This window comes from Haliotis rufescens, unplaced genomic scaffold, assembly GCF_023055435.1.
Source record: "Haliotis rufescens isolate VD_foot unplaced genomic scaffold, xgHalRufe1.0.p SCAF_49, whole genome shotgun sequence".
NCBI classification, from domain to species: domain Eukaryota; kingdom Metazoa; phylum Mollusca; class Gastropoda; order Lepetellida; family Haliotidae; genus Haliotis; species Haliotis rufescens.
Genome location: NW_025964212.1, coordinates 2,689,031 through 2,713,180, shown reverse-complemented (window position 1 = coordinate 2,713,180; position 24,150 = coordinate 2,689,031). Strand labels below are relative to the sequence as shown.

The following is a 24,150-nucleotide window of genomic DNA, read 5'->3' as shown; positions in this document are numbered from 1 at the left end:
AAGTGGTACATGGTCTGTGGGAGGTGGTACATTGTCTGTGGGAGGTGGTACATGGTCTGTGGGAGGTGGTACATGGTCTGTGGATTGTAGTACATGTCTGTGGAAGGTAGTACATGTCTGTGGAAGGTAGTACATATCTGTGGGAAGTGGTACATGGTCTGTGGGAGGTGGTACATTGTCTGTGGGAGGTGGTACATGTCCGTGGGAGGTGGTACATAGTCTGTGGGAGCTGGTACGTGTCCTGATGCGGAAGTGGTACTTGGTATTGGATTGAAAAATCATGGTACATTCACGCTTGTTTGTTGCCCACATCACCTCCTGTGTGACATCAATTTAATCTTTTACGAACACTTCAAACACCAAACGCAATCGTGTTTTGCTAAAGACATAACTATGCTGACATATAAAGTATTTGTCGACATACCACATGTCGTTTGACTAACATACATACATGACTAACATAAAGTCTATGAAATCTTTTATTACGCAATACATTTCTCTCCCCTATTAAAACCAAAACTTTTCATGATGCTATGGAATAGAGCTGGCTAGACTTGCTTTTATATAAATCGAGTTTGTTTTAAAATTAAAATACACATATTCCACAATCATGGCGCAGGACTAGTTGCCATGTACATCTAGTTATCATGTGCAAAGTTCAGTATTAACTTACATGAGGACCTAAATCCACTGCCAAGCACGTGTACGAATTATACTTGCAAATAGGCGTCTATTCGCATTGCCACTACGGTGGCCCATGAGGGACATGGAGTCTGTTTTTCAATATTTTGATATTCCACTTACTTTTATCGTAACCTTTGGCAAATTATCACAATTTGTCATACAAATATGTGATTAATCGTATAAAAACAACCGAAAACATCGAAAATGTACATTCAAGTAGCTATTGAATCGCTGAAATGTGACGCGAAAATGTCAAAAACGAAAATGAAAATGTCAAAAACGAAAATGTTAAAAACAAAAGCGAAAATGTCAAAAACTAAAATGAAAATACAGAAAACTATTTCCACCGCGGTGAGAAAAGTTTTCTGTATTTTCATTTTAGTTTTTGACATTTTCGCTTTTGTTTTTAACATTTTCGTTTTTGTTTTTGACATTTTCATTTTAGTTTTTGACCTTTTCGTTTTACTATGCTGAAAAGTCTAGCGTGGAGATTCCGGGTTAAAATTTGGTAAATGTATGTTGTTCCACCACGACAATGCACCTGTTCACAAGCCTGTGTCACCTTGGCTGCATTGCAAGAGTCTGGACTGATTAAACATCCTCCATATTCACCATATTGGGAGACCCGTGGAGATCCGGGATAGAATAGGTCTTCAGCAACCCATGCTTGCCGCAAAAGGCGACTTTGCTTGTCGTAAGAGGCGACTAACGGGATCGGGTGGACATGCTCGCTGACTTGGTTGATGCATGTCATCTTATCCCAATTGCGTGGATCGATGCCCATGATGTCAATCACTGGATTGTCTGTTCCAGATTCGATTATTTACAGACCACCGTCATATAGCTGGAATGTTGCTGAGTGCGGTGTTAAACAACAAACAAAAAAACATGTTGAGAATATAATTATTATGTCTGTCTCAAGCACACAATGTAAAAGTTTCCTACCTGTATTCAGAACGAGTATGGTTCACGCCACGTCTCCACGACTTTGGAGGAGACAGACGCCGAGGTCACCGGCGAGGTCAGCGGCCACCAGGTGACATTTGTATGTGGCTGATTTACCTGTACAGGTAAACCTACAACTACATTCTCCTAAATACGCCGTGACGCCTGTCTCGTATCTCAGTCAGCGTATCCTGTACTGAACGTGACACTATGAAAACGTCATAAGGGATCACGGCATCGAATAATTTAGTGCATGACCACCATCCTCGGACAAACACAGACACCTGTTGATTTAATGACACCCTTGGCTATCCACTGTATTATATATCCGTTCTATTTTATTTATCCTCTTAGAGACCGCCTCTGTGGTCTAGTGGTAGAGCGCCCGCCCGGAGAGCGGAAGGTCCGGGTCACGACCTCCGGCCGCGTCATACCAAAAGAAATTAAAAGATGGTACTTGTTGTTACCCTGTCTGGCGCTCGGCATTAAGGGGCTAAAACAAGGACTGGTCAGCTCGGAGTCAGTATACTGTGTCTGAGTGGAGTATTCGTGTTAAACTGCGGCATGGTATCTCAGTGAGCTAGCACTATAAATCGGCATCAGTCCGGACTAGTACAAGCAGCCACACACACACACACACACATACACACACACACACACACAAACACACACGCGCGCGCGCGACGTTAAACCCCATTTCACCTCACCTTATCCTCTTAGAATTAAGACACACTGGATAGTCGAGGATGATTTATTAGGGACGCGGGCTCGTGCTGCTTAAGGTCCGGGTTCGATTCCCCAAGTTGGTAAAATGTTTGAAGTCCATTTCCTGTGTCCCCCGTCGTGATATTGATACAGTATTGATAAAAGCTGCGTAAAACCACACTCACTGGCTCAATCACGTGAACATTGGTATCACGTGCCCATTTGTCGACTGAGTGAGTGAGTGAGTTGGGTTTAACGCTGCTTTTAACAGTATTCCAGTTATATCGCGACGTGTCAGCTTAATGTGGGAGGAAAGCCCGAAGTGATGCAGGTCTCGGACGTTTACCACTTCGGTGAAACCCACGAGCACGGGTATGGCGCTAACAAACCTAGAAACATAATCGGGGCGAATAGGGATTCGAACCCACAATCAAAGGGTTGTGGCGTGCCCAAGGGACGCAACTCTGCACAGCGAATCGCGGCGCCTTAGACGACTGGGCCACCCGTGCCCTATTTTGTCGACTGAATGTATATCTGTGGGGTGTTTTTGTCTTCACGTTCCGTTAAACCACAGTGATATCAGTATGTCTTGAACGCCAGAGGTGTGTGTTTGGTGTTTGTTTTGCTAGCGTGAGGACAGCTTGAGTGAGTGAGTATGGTTTTACGCAGCCTTTAGCAATATTCCAGCAACATCACGGCGGTGGACACCAGAAATGGGCTTCACACATTGTACCCATGTCGGGAATCGAACCCGGGTCTTCAGCGTGACGAGCGAACGCTTTAACCACTAGGCTACCCGACCGCCCCAAGGACAGCTTGAAACCCGATATGAGGATGTGATGTATTAAATCTACGGCAAGAAACGTACAACCTTACGGATAGCAACTGGTTTATTGCATATAGCGACGTTTCGGAGTAGTTTCCTACACCCTTATCCAGCTTGATAACGGTGTAAGAATCTACATCAAAACGTCACTACATGCAATAAACTAGTTGTTATCCACAAAGTTATACGTCTTTTTACTCACTAACTTCTAGAATGCCAATCAAACATTTATATCTACAGCAGCTTGAAATTTTGATGTGACGATCCCAAAAGATCCAGGTAGGAAGAAATCTCAAAATTTGGGGGGTCGCTATGTGTTGCAGGGAACACGTCCAAAGGGTTTTGTGAGATTTAAGACCCGAATCCGAGAGATAAAACGAATGAGCGTCATCTCACAAAACCCGAGTGGAAGTTCTTGATCTAACTTATAAACCGAAAAATAAAAAACACCAACATTTATTTACAATTTTATGTTTCTAACATACTTGCCATGAACCTTAGGAAACGGTCGTAAAATATCTCTTGCTGATGTAATTTTGAGTGAGTGAGTATGGTTTTACGCCGCTTTTAGCAATATAACGGCGGGGGGCACCAGAAATGGGCTTCACACATTGTACCCATGTCGGGAATCGCACCCGGGTCTTTGGCGTGACGAGCGAACGCTTTAACCACTAGGCTACCCGACCGCCCCTCGTAATTTGAAAATGGCATTCTTAAGGCATTGTGATTTATCAGCAGACACTGAAATATAAAGAACACATTTGTCGTTTGATTGTATATCATTCCGCACATTTCCTTATGTACATTGTGTTCAAATGCAAAATAAACCACTTGCGAGATAAAATATATAAAATCCCTGGACCCGATGGGAGAACAATGTAGGGTGACGTCACTCGCTCAGTTTAATCAGTTAACAATGTGTTCTCTGCCCCTTGGAGCAGCTTTCGAACATACCAGGGTTGGTATAAAACCGGTTGTTGAGGGGCATTGAACATTTGGGGTAGTTTTAATTGAGTAGATTCACGAAATAACATTCTCCGCCGGTTCACTCGCACGCCGCCGGGCGGTCGGGTAGCCGAGTGGTTAAAGCGTTCGCTCGTCACGCCGAAGACCTGGGTTCGAATCCGACATGGGTACAATGTGTTTCAATATGCACTTGTTCATAACGCAAGACGGAGTACAATTTATAATTTCTGTGTGTTAAAACACAATGTATACACATGCTGACAGTAGAATGGGTTTTCAGCACCCCATGCATGCCGTAAAAGGCGACTTTGCTTGTCGTAAAAGGCGACTTTGCTTGTCGTAAAAGGCAATTTCTGGTGTCCCCCGCCGTGATATTGCTGGAACATTGCTAAAAGCGGCGTTAAACCATACTCACTCACTCACTCACTCGCACGCCACCATCAGCCACAGACCCGCTAAACGAGTAGGCTGTATGTTCGTTGCGCCATAAAAGAAACTCTATACCAGAAGATAACAGCCGACACTTCCTGGTCTTATCGCGTTTAGATATGGTCAAATATTTCCGCTGCTAACACCAACACATCAACAGCCACTTTACTTATAAACTTATCATTATAATGGAGGCCTTAGCCACAAGCACGTCGCTGAGAAGTTGCGTAATCGTAAACTGGTAATCTTATACTTAATATCCGACATCTAACGATCGTTTATGATTAGCGACGACTTCCTCTGTAGCGTTCTGATAAAGCTCGATGACGAGTTTACAGCTTCCCCATGTGTTGAACACTGAATAGCTGCGGTAATCGTATCCCTGTGTTGCTTCCTTTATGAACGATTAAAATTTTGACTTGTCGCTACACAGACAGCAACAAGTCATCAGCATCGTTTATCGGGAACAACACATGGATACGGCAGCTGCACATTGAAGGATTCGTGGACGTTTTTATGATACCAGTGAGTGGGTATGGTTTTACGCCGCTTTTAGCAATATTCCAGCAATATCACAGCGGGGGACACAAGAAATTGGCTTCACACATTGTACCCATGTCGGGAATCGAACCAGGGTCTTCGGCGTGACGAGCTAACGCTTTAACCACATCGCCCCTTTTATGATACCAATCTTCAAAACATTTACATGTACATACATTGTGGTATTTCGATTGAAATGTATTTTGTTTAAGATTATGTACCAGATAATGATTCATTTGCATTACTGAGTTTCAAAAATAGCATCTGTTGTCTAACTAGCGGAAGACCCATCTCACGTGTCTCTACTTAATAACCTTAATTCAAACACAGTTGGCCTGTCAAAGGTACATAGCTGTATAGCAGGGCGTGGAGTCGGCCTGTCAAAGGTACATAGCTGTATAGCAGGGCGTGGAGTCGGCCTGTCAAAGGTACATAGCTGTATAGCAGGGCGTGGAGTCGGCCTGTCAAAGGTTACATAGCTGTATAGCAGGGCGTGGAGTCGGCCTGTCAAAGGTACATAGCTGTATAGCAGGGCTTGGAGTCGGCCTGTCAAAGGTTACATAGCTGCATGTATAGCAGGGCATGGAGTCGGCCTGTCAAAGGTACATAGCTGTATAGCAGGGCGTGGAGTCGGCCTGTCAAAGGTACATAGCTGTATAGCAGGGCGTGGAGTCGGCCTGTCAAAGGTACATAGCTGTATAGCAGGGCGTGGAGTCACCCCTCTGTTGACATCGTAACCTTGTCAGCTTGCTTACGGGATGGGGTTGGCGGTTGGGGTTTGGTTTGGTTTGGGAGTTGGGGGTTACCTCTTTGATTATGTGGACAAGGCTTCCGACCTCGAACTATCAGAGTTTCGTGGTTTGAATCCCATGACGGGACTCCGACATTTTATGCATTATGCATAATGATATTTTTGCTTTAGAAATACAAATTCTTATAATGTCTGTTTCGCCTTAGGATAAATGTATTAGTCCGATATTGGCATATATCAATAACTGAAAACTAACCAGTTAGTCTAGAAGTTTAACGTATTCTCAACTACCTCATAGAAACAATCACAAAAGCCGACCCAAATGGCAACAGTGCATGCTTCTTGTTTGACTTGAGACAGGGTGTCCATATAAAAGTAATTTATCATTATAATTTTGTCAATAGCATGCACGTTATCTCCTGATATATGCATAGATGCTGTATACATAAACCTGTTGCTAGGGAAAATCTTGGAACCCAAAGTAAATCAGCTTCAGAAAGACATCTTGTCATTTGACACGATGCTGAAAACTGTGAGGGGAATCCCCGAATACCACTGACGTCATTGGGATGATGTCTATTTATAGAAACATGACCAACGAATTCATGCAAATGACACACTGAAACATTTCGTTCAGATTTGATGTTATCTGATTAAAAGCTTCGTAACATAAGTTATCTGTTCATTATTATATACGGTGTGAAATATATCGACGTTGTGTCTATTGTAAACATTCAACAAGTGCAAGTACTCGTTACTCTTCAGGACGGAAGGAGTAAATGTTGCATTCCAATATGGCGGCGACAAAAGTTTTCGTCACAGACAAATATTGAGCAACAAATGATCACCTGCTGGCGATAGGATATCGCCTGGGACAATTTCTTACAGCCATTTATATGTTTCATACACTGTTCCAGCAAAATGACAACAAATTACGAAAGTTCGTTGAAGACCTATCTAGCTAAGGTAAGTTTTGATGGCTTATTTTCTGTCTCGATAATCAATGGGTTTTTTAACTGAACTGAGAATTAGGGCTAATCAGTAGAGTCCCTGGATGAATGAACATATCTTATAGAGGTCATACACATTAGTTTACATTCAACTATTCAATATGTGTTCATTCTTTAAAATTAATTGCTTTCTTTTATTCTCCAGTATTTCAATATGACCAGGTTTTACCAATGAATCTGTGTGAATGTGTACGTAAACAGTGGTCCTAGTAAAGGCAAGGAGTAATAAAATAGAGTTTATCCGATCTACTTCGTTACATGCATAATACTTATGGACATTTTTCTCCCGTGAAACAATCATCATGTTAATGATTACCTTTTCCATGATGGCAATGGTAAACATTTCAGTTCCTCTATATCATAGGGTATAAACATGGCCCGTAATCATTATTTGTTGTGATTTTGTATATTTGCATGGAATTAGTCAAGTCTTGGGGTTTCAGACATACTGATTGTCATCCATTTTTTTTTTTAAATTTGGTAAATATGTTGAACTGGCTGAAGAATGTTCTGTACAAAGTTGGCAAAATCATAAATGTCCTAATGTCGTTTCTCTTGAGTAAAATCACTCAGGGTGTGGTGAGAATAGAATGAATACACCAGAGGTCCAGATAAGCTGCATATCTGCGTGAAATACGCATTAGAAATGCAGAAATATGCAGTAAAATATGATCCAAGCGTATCAAATACGCAACGAACATTACAGATACGCTACAAATATAAAATTTGTGCATATCATCAAAATATTGTGAAGTAACCCTGCGTATTCGATTAGCAAATCAGCAACTTATTTTGAAATTATAAACGGGCATTCCGTCAACCTTGCCAAACTCCACGATGACAGTTACATCATGATCATTTGCCATCACACTTTCTTGTGGAAGTATTGCAGTATTTTTGAGTCCTATAAAGCTCTCAAACCCACACGACACCAGTTTGCAGGGACTAGATGAATAGTGTTTTTAAATATTTAACTTAAATACCCACATGTGTAAAAACTAGTGGGTAACAGAAATTTGAATACGCAGATAGAATTACTGATACCCAATGATTTTAAAATGCATGGGTAAAATACCCACAACACCAAAAGCTTATCTGGAGCTCTGATACACTCATTTACATACGTACGCAGATCATGTAAACATATATATACACATGTCAATAATTCAACCCAAACTGTCAAGTGTTGATAACTGTAGAAAGTTTTAATATTGATCGTCTTGATTTTTCCAAAAAGTAAATGATATTGAATGATAATAAAAAATAAAGGGGCGACACCAGTCCTTAATAATAGTGTATGTAACCATGGTCATGGTAACATAACTAGATTTTGTGAGAAAACAGTCCTTCCAGATTTTCATTAATTTGGGGACTTGTGGTTATGTCCAAACCTAGTCAAGCCATGAACTATATATTCAACATTTTCAAAGACAAATGTAAATGTAGCCATGTACATTTGTAGATTATACATTATATAATATAATTATTACAGACTGATAAGTCTTCTGTGTACACAACAAGTGACTCACCAAGATAGACTGGGGTGGCTTGATCTAGTTCAGAGCTCCAGATAAGCTTTTGATGTTGTGGGTATTTTTCCCATGCATTTTAAAATCATTGGGTATCAGTAATTCTATCTGGGTATTCAAATTTCTGTTGCCCACTAGTTTTTACACATGTGGGTATTTAAGTTAAGTATTTCAGCGGTAGAAACTAACAGTTTCAGTCGACTAGTCTTCACAATGATAACATGTAGCAAATCCCTTACAAATGGCAGATTTCTACAAGTCCTTTGATACCTTAACTATTGGGCAGTCTGGCAAGGACTACAGGACTAGTGCCAATTTCTAACGCTGTACATTGTATTTAAAAACACTATTCATCTAGTCCCTGCAAACTGGTGTCGTGTGGGTTTGAGAGCTTTATAGGACTCAAAAATACCACGATACTTCCACACGAAAGTGTGATGGCAAATATCATGATGTAACTGTCATCGTGGAGTTTGGCAAGGTTGATGGAATGCCCATTTATAATTTCAAAATAAGTTGTTGATTTGCTAATTGAATACGCAGGGTTACTTCACAATATTTTGATGATACGCACAAGTTTTATTTTTGTAGCATATCTGTTATGTTCGTTGCCTATTTGATACGCTTGGATTTTATTTTACTGCGTATTTCTGATGCGTATTACGCAGATATGCAGCTTATCTGGAGCTCTGTAGTTTTAATGTGTATTGGAGTAAAAAGTCATAACTCTAACTTTCTTTACATTTCACACTGCTAGGCATCTCTGATTGGGAATGAAAATAACCAGACAGTTCACTATAACCTTTGTAAAAAGACACAAACATTGCTGGACTGATTATGTTTTTACGCCGCTTTTAGCAATATTCCAGCAATATCACAGCAGGGAACACCACACATTGTACTCGTGGGGAAATGAACCCAGGCCTTTGGCTTGACGAGTGAAATTTAACCACTTGGCTACCCAACACCCCTGACAGAATTTGAAAGTTATTTCAGTTTACATGTTTTAGTTTAAGAATTTAAATCTTTAAAGAGCCAGTGTACATTTTTAGTCCAGTCAAACAACAGAACCTAACCTTTAAAGAAAAAAGAAAGACGTTTAAGTTTTGTGCTTCAAAGAAATCATAATACAGTCAAGTCTCGTTAATCCGACACTCGTTAATCCGACAATCGGCTTTATCGGACACTAATGATTGGAACCGATTAAATCAGTGCTATTTAGACTTGTTAATCTGACAGTCTCGCACTCTGACCCCGACACCCCTAATTTGCAATGAATTACAGAAATCACTCATTAATCCAATAGTGATCAGGGCATGTCATCTGCCCGCGAGTTTACAGCCCGTGTTTTGATGCAAGACAAGTCTTAAACTTTGCGGTACCAGTTTCACACTTGCGACTTCCATTCCAGAATATGTTTTCAATGAACTTTGTTACTTGTTAATTTCGTTTATCCGACATAATCATATGCAACCAACCATGTCGGAATAACGGGACTTGACTCTATGTTAAATACGAACATAATCACATTTACTTTCACCTTGGGTACATGTCTACCAATGTTGAGATATAATACGTAATAAGCGCCCAGGGCGCTCTCAAAATTAGAAATAGGGGGCTCTTATTACAATATTATGTTGCTGAAAAAAACAGAGTTGAAAGATAAATTTCGTGGTTTATAGTGACAGCCTGAAATGTTTATGTACGACAGATATATTTTTCAAAAATTTAATTGCCCATAATTAAGGATGCATATAACACACGAGTGTGTATTATACGCAAATAAATAAGTCTTGTGTACATTGATCAATGGGAAGGGGTGCTAATTGGGATTGTTCACTAGCCAATATATCAGCAAATGTCCCCGTGGGCGCTTCTTAGAGCTGGGTGCTTATTATGTCGAATACGGTATTTCTCTGTGTTCCTCACTGGGTTGTACATGTGTTTCAGTACAAGTACCCTGATGCAGCCAAGAGAGAGGTGACCAACATCCTGGGACAGTACCGTGACCTCCGACCCAGCCATGACAACTTTGGTAAGTTTACAGACCCTCAAACACAAATACCACACAGTGATATGCCCAGAGCTACAGATAAGCAGCATATTTGCATAAAATCCCCCCCAAAATATTCAAAACCCAATTACTTTCAATTAACTTACATACAGCGTGTACAGAGATGCATGCATTAAATAAAAAACTCAAATGTATAAAAACAGCTTGCGTAAATACCTTTGAAGCTTTTTCAGCATGCGTACAAAGGAGCTAATTTCTGAAACACAATTACAAGCTAATTTTCTTTCGAGTCAAGTCTATATACTTAGAACATTTATATACATCTAAAACATTATTTCATTTTTTTTAAATCTTAAAATGTTCACAAATTTTCGGAAAAACCCAATAGAATGATGAATAGATGAGTAGTATAGGTAATAGGGGTTCTGCCGCAACTCCTCTGGAGCCAGATTTATATGAAAAACAATTGGTTACCCAATGAAAAATGTAATACTAATAACCAAATTAAAATAGAAACCCTAGAGTAAAAACTCAATTGTTTAAAAGGTTATGGCTCTGTATGCCATAAGCAATATATGTCACACACCCTTCCTGCCCAACCGCAAAGGAACAATATCATGAACTGATTCTGACTTTTTTGTGTTTCAGTGTTCAATGACGGCACTCAGAAACAGCTGCTCAACTTGGAGGGAACCATTCCAGTGCCATATAAAGGTGGGTGTGGCCTGGAGAGGGTGTGGCCCGGAGAGGGTGTGGCCCAGAGAGGGTGTGGCCCAGAGAAGGTGTGGCTCATGGGTATGAACAATGAAGGGGAAGAGAAATGGGGTCATCAGCAATGGTGACCGCCTCCATGGTCTAGTGGTAGAGTATCTGCCTGGAGAGGAGAAGGTCCGGAGCTCAATCCGCGGCCCCGTCCTCCCAAAAGATGGTACTTGTTGTTACCCTGTCTTGTGCTCGGCATTAAAGGGCTCAAAAACAAGGACTGGTCGGCTCGGAGTCAGTATACTGTGTCTGAGTGGGGTATTCATGTTAAACTGTGGCATGGTATCTCAGTGGGCTAGCACTATAAAATCGGCATCAGTCTGGACTAGTACAAGCAGCCCCATACACACACACATACATGCATGTCAGTATGTAAGTGCAATAATCTTGAATGCGACGTCAAACCCCACCTCGCCTCACCTCATCATATCCCGACGGTGTGGATCGTTGGTGACATATACATCACTGGATTGTCTGGTCAAGACTCAATTACTTACAGAAAGCCATCATATAGGTGGAATATTGCTGAGTGCGTCATTAATCAACAAACACGCACAGAGTAACAGTATAAGCACACTGTTATGTATTGGTTAGCTCCTTCCTCAATGGTGATATAGACTTTCAATGCTTGAGATGTTATCCAACCGCACTGACGTCCACATCACCCTCAGTGGGGTGGTGCTAACCAACTAATGTCACATGGGCCAAGCACACGATGTGCCTTACTCAATGACGCAAAACCACAAACCGAGGCTTTCTCCACTCTCATCTGAATTGAATCGTCCAAACCTGTGCAGAGGTTGTTACAAAGAATACCGACTCGCTAAAACAATGGACATAACACATTTGAGTTGTATAGAGTTGGTTGGATGGTTTGTTGTTTAACGCCGCACTCAGCAATATTCCAGCTATATGACAGTGGTCTGTAAATAATCAAGCCTGGACCAGACAATCCAGTGATTGATATCATGAGCATCGATCCACGCATTTGGGATCGATGACATGCATCAACCAAGTCAGTGAGCCTGACCAACCGATCCTGTTAGTCGCCTTTTACGACAAGCATGGTCGCTCCTTACGGCAAGCGTGGGTTGCTGAAGACCTATTCTACCCCGGATCTTCACGGGGCTGAGTGGTATAGAGAATTAAAGCTATGTTGTTTGGTTGCAGGAAACGTGTACAACATCCCGATGTGTATCTGGATCATGGACACCCACCCCTACAACCCACCCATGGCGTACGTCCGCCCCACCAGCTCCATGCAAATCAAACCCAACAGATACGTGGACGCCAATGGCAAGGTGGATCTGCCCTATCTCAGAGAGTGGAAATATGTGAGTGAACATTTGTGGGGATTTCAGGCGAAGAATTATTCCTTTGTAATTCAATATTCATTTGCTGATATGTCATATATTTACATAAATATTTTTAAGTAGTGATAGTTAAACAAGGTTAACATGCTTAAGAGAGATAAAGAAAGTGTGGAACTCAAAAACAAATAATAATTGTAATTCATTAGGCTCTGCATATATTTGCTTTGATCATTAAACAGTCTGCGCAAAAATTATAAGACTTCTTCCCTAAACTTTTATTTTGGCATTATTTTCAGTACATTTTATTCTTAGCATATTGACAAGCATTAGCTTAGTTTATTAGACGGGGGCATGAGTGGCCCAGCCGTCTAAGGCGCCGTGATTAGCTGTGCAGAGTTGCGTCCCTTGGGCACACCAGAAACATATGATCGTGGGTTCGAATCCGGGTTCGCCCAGATTATGTTTCTAGGTTTGTCAGCACCATACCCGTGCTCGTGGGTTTCACTGAAGAGGTAAATGTCTGAGACCTGCATCACTTCGGGCTTTCCTCCCACATTAAGCTGACACGCCTCGATATAACTGGAATACTGTTAAAAGCGGCGTTAAACCCAACTCGCTCACTTACTCACTGTTTTGAATTGGAGCCATGGGATCAGTAGTGTGCTGATGTCTGGTTGTTTTATGCATACTTTAGTTACTCACTAGAGTCTGGTACGTTTCCTCTCCAGACTGGTTCCGATCTGCTGAGTCTCATCCAGATTCTCATCTTCTCGTTTGGGGAGGAGTGTCCTGTGTTTTCCCGACACGCCCCATCACAGCCCCCACCTTACCCCATGGGTCAGGGCGGGGGAGGAGGACCCCCCATGGGGGGACAGCCCCCGTACCCCACCGGTCAAGGTAGGTATTGCACCACCACCCATATGCATACTGTGACCAGACAATAGGTTATATGTTAGTGGCAGATACCCAGTTTTTATTACCAAACAGGCAGTGGGGTAGTCTAGTGGTTAAAGCGTTCACTTGTTATGGCGAAGACCCGAGCTTGATTCCCTGCATGGAGGGCACGGATGGCCCTGTCGTCTAAGGCGCCGCAATTCGCTGTGCAGAGTTGCGTCCCTTGGGAACGCCAGAAACCTATGGTTGTGGGTTTGAATCCCTGTTCGCCCCGATTATGTTTCTAGGTTTGTCAGCACCATACCCATGCTCGTGGGTTTCACCGAAGTGGTAAACGTCTTAGACCTGCATCACTTCGGGCTTTCCTCCCACATTAAGCTGACTCGCCGTGATATAACTGGAATACTGTTAAAAGCGGCGTTAAACCCAACTCACTCACTGATTCCCTACATGGATACAATATGTGTCCCCTGCCGTGATACTGCTGGAATATTGCTTAAAGCAGCGTAAAACCATACTCACTCACTCACTTTAGTACCAGAATACAACATTGTAGAAATTAGGGTGAAAGTGTAGTAGCAACTGCTTAATAAACCAAAACATAAGTGATGATGAAATGTGATGTTGCAGTGAACATGCCGATGCCTGGAGCAGCACATGGAGGAAGCAATCCCCCCTACCCCCCTTACTCCGGTGGGCAGCCTGGCTACCCCAGTACCGGCTACCCTCCTTACCCTGCACCAGGGGGTGGAGGGTACCCTCCTCAGGGGGGACAGAATTACGGGGGCTTCCAGGGCTACCCCAGCCAAGGTCAGGGTTACACTGGCGGCAGTCAGGGCCAGTATCCACCCTACTCCTACGGCAGCGGTTCCAACCCCCCCTACCCTCCCTCTACAGCAGCGTATCCAGCAACATCGGCGGCAACAAGTAAGTCTGATTATTTGTGTATGTGACCGTCTCCTCAGTTCACGATTGGATGTGCTATGTGACACAATCGTCATTTTGGATAAAACTGTGAAAAATTGATTTAACAAAATGTATTTATTTATTTGAAAATCCCAAAATGTTCCAAAAACAGATTAGTTATGCTGTCATTAATAATTTGTTTATTCTGATGATTTCATTGGGTACATATGATCAAAGCGCTCAGAACATATTTATTTTGTCAAATGTAGCTCTCTACATTCATGTACCGTATTCGACGTAATAAGCGCCCCGCTCTAATAAGTGCCCATGGCAATATTTGCTAATATATTGGCTCGTGAACAATCCCAATTAGCACCCTTTCTGATTGATCAATGTACACAATACTTATTTATTCGCGTAAAATATGCACTCGTGTGTTATATGCACCCTTAATTATGGGCAATTAAATTCTGGAAAAATATATCTCTCGTATATAAACATTTCAGGCTGTCAGCATAAACCATGAAATTTATCTTTCAACTCTGTTTTTTTTGGACAAAATAATATTCTAATAGGAGCCCCCTAGTTCTAATTTTGAGAGCGCCCTGGGCGCTTATTACGTCGAATACAGTATTATAAATATCCCCTGCCACGAAGTAAGGGGGAGAAAACGTCAATCTATCCATCCATCCATTTGTCCATCCATACTCTTCTCAAAGGGGACAATTTTGTCAAAACTTTTAAAGTCAGAGAAATGAAATTTTACACAATGGTGTTACTGATCATGATCTAAAATGAGATCGAAAGTTGGTGTCCTAAATTCATTTTATACCGAGTTAAGTCTCTTGATCCGTGCTTTTCAGCTAAGAGGATACTGCGGGAAATGGGGACAAGTTTTCTCGGTAACCACTGAAGTAAAATGAATGAAAGTTTGCATGCTTATCTAAGAGATACTTGTCAAGACTGAGTTCGATAATTGGCCCATAAATAATTTTTTTTACAGAGTTACAGCCCTTGATCCATGTTTTTTTACTTAGTGCACAGTGTCTGCAATTAGCTTATCTAAGAGATACTTCTCAAGACTGAGTTATTTTTTCCAGGGGTCTTTTGTGTGTATTAATATTCCCTTTAATCATTTTTTCTGATGGCGTAAAGCAGCCCAAGTGACTGTCTCTTCTTAAGGCTCTATAGGACTCTTTTTTTATAGTTTATATTCACTACTATATGAACAAACAAAACTGTAATGTGCCTCATGGCAGAGGATAGTGGTGGCTTTCCCCTTATTATAATTAGGATGCTCATTGAGAGGTAATAGATATTTGGTGGCACGGGTGGCCCAGTCGTCTAAGGCGCCGCGACTGCTGTGCAGAACTGCGTCCCTTGGGCACGCCAGAAACCTATGATTGTGGGTTCGAAATCCCGGTTCGCCCCGATTATGTTTCTAGGTTTGTCAGCACCATACCCGTGCTAGTGGGTTTCACGGGAAGTGGTAAACGTCTGAGACCTGCATCACTTTGGGCTTTCCTCCCTCATTAAGCTGACACGCCATGATATAACTAATACTGTCTAAAGCGGCGTTAAACCCAACTCACTCACTCACTATTAGATATTTACTTAAGTGAATACAGCAGGGGCTGTCCTAATTTCCGTCTGTCATTCCATCGAGCCAGCAATGTCCGTCTGTTATTCCATCGAGCCAGCAATGTCCGTCTGTCATTCCATCGAGCCAGTCTCATGCTCATGTCCTTGTTTGTGTCCAGCAACTAGCACAGCGGTTGGTCGACCTGGAACCGGCACCGTGACGGAGGCTCACATCCGGGCCTCACTCCTCTCAGCAGTGGAAGACAAGATGCGCAGGAGGCTGAGAGAAACATTTGCTCAGGCACAGGTTAGTTGCTAAGCATCGGGTTTAGAACATATCTTCAGCATGCTTGTAGTAAGAGGAATCGGATGGAACTGGGTGGTCGGGTTCACTGACTTGGTTGATGCATGTCATCGTATCCCAATTGCGTAGATTGATTCTGATGTCAACCACTGGATTGTCTGGTCCAGATTTGATTATTTACAGACTGCCGTCATATTCCTGGAAAATTGCTGAGTGCAGCATGAAACAACAAACAAACAAACAAAAAGGATGTTGCAATATATTCAGTGATCTGTTTGTTTGTTTGTTTGATGGCGGTCTGTAAATAATCGTGTCTGAACCAGACAATCCAGTGACTGACATCATGAGCATCCACCCAACCAAGTCAGCGAGCCTGGCCACCTGATCCTGTTAGTCACCACTTATGACAAGCATGGGTTGCTGAAGACCTATTCTACCCCGGATCTTAACAGGTTTTCAGTGATCTGAGAAAGCTTTACCCAAGTACAAAGTCTAAGATGAGGATTAGATGTCATTGTACCATTTTACTCGGATGACATGGATCCTTGCTCATGCTATCAACCTCTGGTTTGTATTGCTCAGATGTGATTATTTACAGGTTGCTGGAATATTGCTGTATATCAAAACTACTTAATGAACTCACATTTGCTCAGATAAACTTTTGTAGTGAGCTAGTTATTACACGTACTGTCACCATAGCAACACAAGTCAGGGCAAAAAGAAACAGCTTAGGTACTGGAAATGAACGTCATGACCATAGCAGGACTATGTTCTAATGTGTACCAGAACACAACTATAGTCTGGAAAGTTATTTAAGGTACCAACGTTTACTACAATATCTGAAAAACTATTGGACCTACTCCAGTCAAAGTTTGTATGAGATTATTAAACAGTCATACACAACTGGATATTACATTCAAAGACAATTGGTGCATGTATAAAAAATCTGTCTATTTAGCTATCACTATATTTCATCAACAACCAGACCTTATCGTCACGGGTGGAACGAGCATTCATTGAATCAGCCATCTGCATAATGCTACCCCTGCGTCACAGGGCCATATGACACAGTTGAACCAGTCAACTCAACTCGAAAGGGTGCACGGGAATCACCCACGTTGAGACGCCCAAGGCTAACACCGTATTCATGCGTGCGTGATTCCCGTGCACTCTACTGTAGTAAACGTCGGTACCTTAAATTACCTTCCAGACTATACTGTTGTTGATGTTGCAGGCCGAGATGGAGGTGCTGAAGAAGACGCAGTCGGACCTAATGAGTGGCAAGGATAGGCTGGAGAGGATGGTGCGCGACCTGGAGACAGAGAAGGTGAATACCTCGTCATTCAGACCCGGATACCTTTACAGATTACAGTCCCTCTCAAAGTTTATCTTCCCTCTATAAAAGTCATCTGGGTCACCTGACAAGATACTTCATGTAATTGACCAATGGGTGTGACATACAAGTTGTTACTCCATCAGGAACGCCACATTCTCCAAGGGCCATGAGCAGACAGTGCTAAGACCAATGTATCCCCCCATTTTTTAACATAGGGACCCGTGAAGATCCGGGGTAGAATAGGTCTTCAGCAACCATGCTTGCCGTAAAAGGCGACTATGCTTGTCGTAAAAGGCGACTAACGGGATCGGGTGGTCAGGCTCGCTGACTTGGTTGATACAGGTCATCGATCCCAATTGCGTGGATCGATGCTCATGATGTCAATCACTGGATTGTCTGGTCCAGACTCGATTATTTTACAGACGGACGTCATATAGCTGGAATATTGCTGAGTGCGGCGTTAAACAACAAGCAAACAAAAAAATTTAACATAGGCCTTCAATAATGTTAGCGCTAAAATCTCTTGGTGTAAATGAGTCTAGTTATTCCTCATATTCTACAAGTTTCTTTCAATGATGATGAGGGCGGCGTTAGAAATTGGCACTGGTCCTAGAGCCCTTGCCAAACTGCCCAATAGTTAAGGTATCATAAGGACTAGTAAAAACTTTCCCTTTGTATGGGCTTTGCTCTATGTTATCATAAGGACTAGTGGACTAAAACTGTTTATTTCTATCACTGTGAGAGGTAGGTGGGGTGGTCAAGTGGTTAATGTGAAGGCCAATGCCTAGAATGGAATCCCCAGATGGGTACAATGTGTCGAACCCATTTCTGGTGTTCCCTGCTGTGATATTGCTGAGTATTGCTACAAGTGGCAAAAAAACATACACTCTCTCTGTGATGATGACACATCAGCCATGTTTGTTTTTTACATCTTTGTTTCCTGTTGTGTTTTAATGTACACCTAGGCCAATATCATATCCTATTTGAAGAGTACAGTATAAGCAACCCATGCTTGCTGTAAAAGGCAACTATGCTTGTCATAAGAGGCAACTATGCTTGTCGTAAGAGGCGACTAACGGGATTGGGTGGTCAGGCTTGCTGTCTTGGTGATGCATGTCATCGATCCCAATTGCATGGATCTATGCTCATGATGTCAATCACTGGGTTGTCTGGTCAAGACTCAATTATTTACACACTGCCACCATACAGCCGGAATATTGCTGAGTGCGGCGTTAAACAACAAACAAATCAAACAAAGAAACCAAGATACAGTATAAGATAATAATTTTTCACCGGGTGCACGGGTGGCCCAGCCGTCTTAGGCGCCGCAATTCGCTGTGCAGAGTTGCGTCCCTTGGGCACGCCAGAAACCTATGGTCCTGGGTTCGAATCCCGGTTCGCCCCGATTATGTTTCTAGGTTTGTCAGCACCGTACCCATGCTCGTGGGTTTCACCGAAGTGGTACACGTCTGAGACTGCATCACTTCGGGCTTTCCTCCCACATTAAGCTGACACGCCGTGATATAACTGGAATACTGTTAAAAGTGGCGATAAACCCAACTCACTCACTCACTCACTGCTGTGTCCATGTTTGTAGGAGGAGATTGATCGGAACATCCAGCTGCTGAACCAGAAGGATGTTGAGGTGAAGGATGCCCTGCGCAAACTGGAGTCCAATGATCAACTAGAAATTGACGATGCTGTTGTCACGACAACACCACTATACAGACAGTGAGTACTGATGATGACACTTTCCTATGAAGGTGACCCATGAAGATCAGGGGTGGAATAGGTCTTCAGTAACCCATGCTTGCTGTAACTATGCTTGTCGTAAGAGGTGACTAACAGGATCGGATGGTCAGGCTTGTAGACTTGGTTGATGCAAGTCATCGTATCCTAGTTGTATGTATCAATGCTCATTGAAGGGACATAACTTGTAATAGCCACTGGTGGCACTACGATCGAGCCCAGTAATTCCAGCCTAGTTCGGCAAGGGTGGAAACTGGACTTTTAAAGTCAATTAACTCTCTTGCCTCGGGGAGATGGTTAAACTGCAGCATGGTATCTCAGTGGGCTAGTGCTATAAACCGGCGTAAGTCCGGACTAGTACAAGCAGCCACACACACAAACACGCACGTCGCTATATAAGTGCAATAATCTTGACGCAACATTAAACCCCATTTCACCTCACCTCACATTGGTAAGATTTAACTTTACATCAGCAATGCTTCCACTATGTAGCAACAGGGACAACACCCGTCACCAATACATCAAAGTTAAGTACAGTAAACTACGGTTATAACGAACACGCTTATAACGAACTGACGGATATAAAGAACTTACTTTTTTGGTCCCGACTATTTGCATAAAGACAGAGCTCCAGATAAGCTCTTGGTGTTGTGGGTATTTTACCCATGCATTTTAAAATCATTGGGTATCAGTAATTCTATCTGGGTGTTCAAATTTCTGTTACCCACTAGTTTTTACACATGTGGGTATTTAAGTTAACTATTTAAAAACACTATTCATCTAGTCCCTGCAAACTGGTGTCGTGTGGGTTCAAGAGCTTTAAAGGACTCAAAAATACCACGATACTTCCACAAGAAAGTGTGATGGCAAATGATCATGATGTAACTGTCATCGTGGAGTTTGGCAAAGTTGACGGAATGCCCGTTTATAATTTCAAAATAAGTTGTTGATTTGCTAATTGAATACGCAGGGTTACTTCACAATATTTTGATGATACGCAAAAGTTTTATTTTTGTAGCATATCTGTTATGTTCGTTGCGTATTTGATACGCTTGGATTTTATTTTACTGCGTATTTCTGATGCGTATTTTACGCAGATAAGCAGCTTATCTGGAGCTCTGGTATCATATATAACAGCTATACTATAGGTCTCCCGTAGAGATTCTGGTTTAGAATATGTCTCAAACAACCAATGCTGGTTGTGAAATGTCCCCAACTGGATCAGGGGTCAGGCTTGTGACTTGGTTGATAGCCTTTTCTCATACCCCGACGGCGTTGATTGTTGCTCACAATATTGATCAGTGGGTCAGGATTGTGACTTGGTTGATCGCCTTTCCTCATACCCCGACGGCGTTGATTGTTGCTCATAATATGGCTCAGTGGGTCAGGCTTGTGACTTGGTTGATCGCTTTTCCTCATACCCAGATGGCGTTGATTGTTGCTCACAATATCGATCAGTGGGTCAGGCTTGTGACTTGGTTGATAGCCTTTTCTCATACCCCGATGGCGTTGATTGTTGCTCACAATATCGATCAGTGGGTCAGGCTTGTGACTTGGTTGATCGCCTTTCCTCATACCCCAACGGCGTTGATTGTTGCTCACAATATCGATCAGTGGGACAGGCTTGTGACTTGGTTGATCGCCTTTCCTCATACCCCAACCGTGTGGATTGTTGCTCACAATATGGATCAGTGGATTGTCTGGTCCAGACTTAGTATTTCCAGACCTCCATATTCCTGAGTGTGGCGTTAAACAGCAAACAAACATACTGTAATAGCTATTGGCGATGTCATCTGTGGATTATATATTATATCTGTGGATTATATTGTTATATGAAAGATTGTGGGGTTTATGAAGAACGATAAACCTTAAACATTTTAGTGAAAACTTATGATCGGAAATAGTAACATGCATAAATATTTTTAATAATGACAACATTGGTGTATAATGATAAATTTATTGATCATTTATAACAATAGTTGTCGTGGCAACTTCTAAACTTTTAGGAAAGTGTAATCTATCGGACCGTCATTCAGTAGATGGTTCTGACAGATCACAATCTGAAAAATACTATCATGAAAGTGTATCCCGTGGACACGCCGGCTCCTTTCTACCATGAAGGTTTGGTTTTGGTTTGGTTTGTTGTTTTACGTCTCACTCAACAATATTCCAGCTACTACCATGAAGTGGCGGTCGGGTAGCCTAGTGGTTAAAGCGTTCGCTCGTCACGCCGAAGAGCCGGGTTCGATTCCTGACATGGGTACAATGTGTGAAGCCCATTTCTGGTGTCCCCAGCCGTGATATTGCTGGAATATTGCTAAAAGCGGCGTCAAACCATATTCACTCACTCCTTTCTACCATGTACAGAATCTTTTTTCTGGGCCTCAAAATTTGGCTTATCTGCGGACATAGACGGTACTATAGAACTGTCTATTGATCACTGTGTATGGATCTGTCCCTGTGTTGCAGGTTACTGAACGCCTTCGCTGAGGAACAGGCCATAGAGGACACAGTGTATTACCTGGGAGAGGCACTGCGCAAAAATGTAGTGGATTTAGAAGTCTTTCTTAAGGTAGGTCTGAAATCAACATCTGAAATCACCTTGAACTGTGTTGCTAGCTCACTAAATATACACCCACAAATGTGAACACTTTGTTTTGGTAAATTTGTTATCTTACTTCCATGATATTTAAGAAAAGGAACAAGATAAAAGTTTTTTTATGTGTTTTGCTGAAACAGCTGTATGTAAAGCAGACTTACCTTGTTTTAGACTTTCGTAAAATATTTTCCAAAAGGTGATATATTTTAGGCTAAAAAAAGAAAATAGTCTTGGTTCTCGGGCACCACCTGCATCATCATAAAATCTGCCACATGTTTCATTTTTTAATTCCATTCCCCCCCCTCAAAAAAAAATACATGTACTAAAAAAATGTGATCTATTATAGCACGCAGTTACTTCCCTTTATATGGCCACTGCTTTACTACTGTCTAATGCTGTGGTCATGGCGGCAATTGTATCCTAGTTTATGAAGGGAGGCCCTTTCCTAGGTTGAAGGTACACAACTGTATATTTGTTTACATACTAGTTTGAACAAGCCGAAAGAAAACGAAAAAAAACACCGCCCGCACCGCATGATATTTTTAAAATTCATTGCCTTGGAACCAATTTATTATTTCAGGCCTCAGTATTATGGAGAAATTGTTTGATTAAAATGCTGACGTTTGTTCAGTGTCTGTCTTTGTTGACATATAAAACGGTTGACTGTACGTTCAGGTGAGCTACAGCGGCCTGGCACTCTATTCATAGTTAATATGTACATATACTTATGTTTGCTTATGTCTTCTCTTACAGCAAGTCCGAGAGTTGTCAAGAAAACAGTTCCTTCTACGAGCACTGATTCAGAAATGTCGAGAAAAGGCTGGGTTGCCTCCCTTGGCTTAACCTACCCCACTTGAAACTAAGCCTCTCAATGACTGTGGTCAGCTATGCTATTGACCCAATGAAAAGAAATGGTTATTGGCTGATACACTGTCACGAAGACCAAGTCAGTATCAAGCTATTTGATCTGCAAGTCACATGATCACAAGCTAACCAAACTCATCACAATCGGTCTCAAGATTAACAAATTTCAGTATTTTACATCTATGTTCTCTTAATTATATGAAAAATATTTTCTTGTGGCCATAAGTGGACAGAAATATGTGAATGTAAGTTTTTTGGGGACAATCTAAATGAAAACTCTATTTTGACGTAAATGTAATATATTATTGAGAGTTCGGAAAGGTCAGTTCATTTAATCATCTCCGTGGTCAGTGTCCGTACTGGTCAGGTGAAACAGGATCTCCGATAAGATGGTCCTCCTGATACAAGGCTTGTTAAGCTTGTAACTAACTAATGTACAGATGGTTGTAAATAATGTTCCATTGGGAGTTCTGTACTGAATTCCTATGCCTAGCTACAGTAAAAAGTGATTAACCCGATCGGGTGGTCAGGCTCGGTCACTTGGTTGATGCTTGTCATTGTATCCCAATTGTGTTGATTGATGCTCATAATGTCAATCACTGGATTGTCTGGTCCAGACTCGATCAGTTGCAGACCGTTGTCATATAGCTGGAATATTGCTGAGTGCTGCGTTAAACAAACAAACAAATGCTTTCTACAGTGGAACCCCCTTAATCAGGACAGTATCATTCCAGTAAAATCATCCGGATTAACAAATTTCCAGATTAACAAATCATTGATATGAAGCAATGCCGTTTGAAGCAAAGTCGACATCTATAACATTAATCGTCTAGGATGCAAAAATTCTGGATTAACAGGGTCCTGGTTGACAGGGTTTGACTGTATGCAACTCGGAGGGAGACGTGTTCTTTGCGTGTCCCTTCTTTTAGTATGTATTCCTTTTCAAACATGTGATGGAGGTACATCAGCTTATGCTCTTATTCCTGCATAATGATAGACTGGCAAGTACACTCTACCCAAAGATGGACAAGTGAGTTAAAATTTATCATGTTAGTCAATTTTATTTCAGTGTTGATAATGAGGTGGTTTGATAAATCTGATTATTACTTTGTAATCACTGTACAGCGTGTAAATATATCAATATATTTAGATATTTGTCAGGTAATTTTTTAACATATGTCAACAGGGTTGATAAACTATGCTTTAAGCACCCTGATCTGTAACATGTACCTATAAACAACATTTTTGTTTATTTATTTTGTTTTAGATCTAGGGTGAGATATGATTTCAAGGCTGATTTCTTCATGTATATTTACATATATAATTTTGTATTTTATCACCTGCTGTAAAATTCTGTGAAATAAATGGAGAAATAGTTCACATACATAAACCCAGAATGTTGTTATATGCATTCATCATCTTGCTGTCTACACATCATGATGG

At 41.7% G+C, this 24,150-nt stretch overlaps 1 protein-coding gene across 1 annotated transcript; it reads left to right on the top strand.

Moving 5' to 3' along the window:
* The first annotated feature begins 6,443 nt into the window (after positions 1-6,443).
* On the top strand, positions 6,444-24,095 carry LOC124115686 (tumor susceptibility gene 101 protein-like). The gene is made up of 11 exons (XM_046476764.2): positions 6,444-6,812; positions 10,336-10,420; positions 11,048-11,113; positions 12,332-12,495; positions 13,203-13,371; positions 13,999-14,295; positions 16,035-16,162; positions 17,394-17,486; positions 19,093-19,226; positions 21,714-21,816; positions 22,597-24,095. The coding sequence occupies exons 1-11, from the start codon at positions 6,768-6,770 to the stop codon at positions 22,684-22,686; spliced, it is 1,374 nt and encodes a 457-aa protein (XP_046332720.1). The 5' UTR covers positions 6,444-6,767; the 3' UTR covers positions 22,687-24,095.
* Positions 24,096-24,150: the final 55 nt, after the last annotated feature.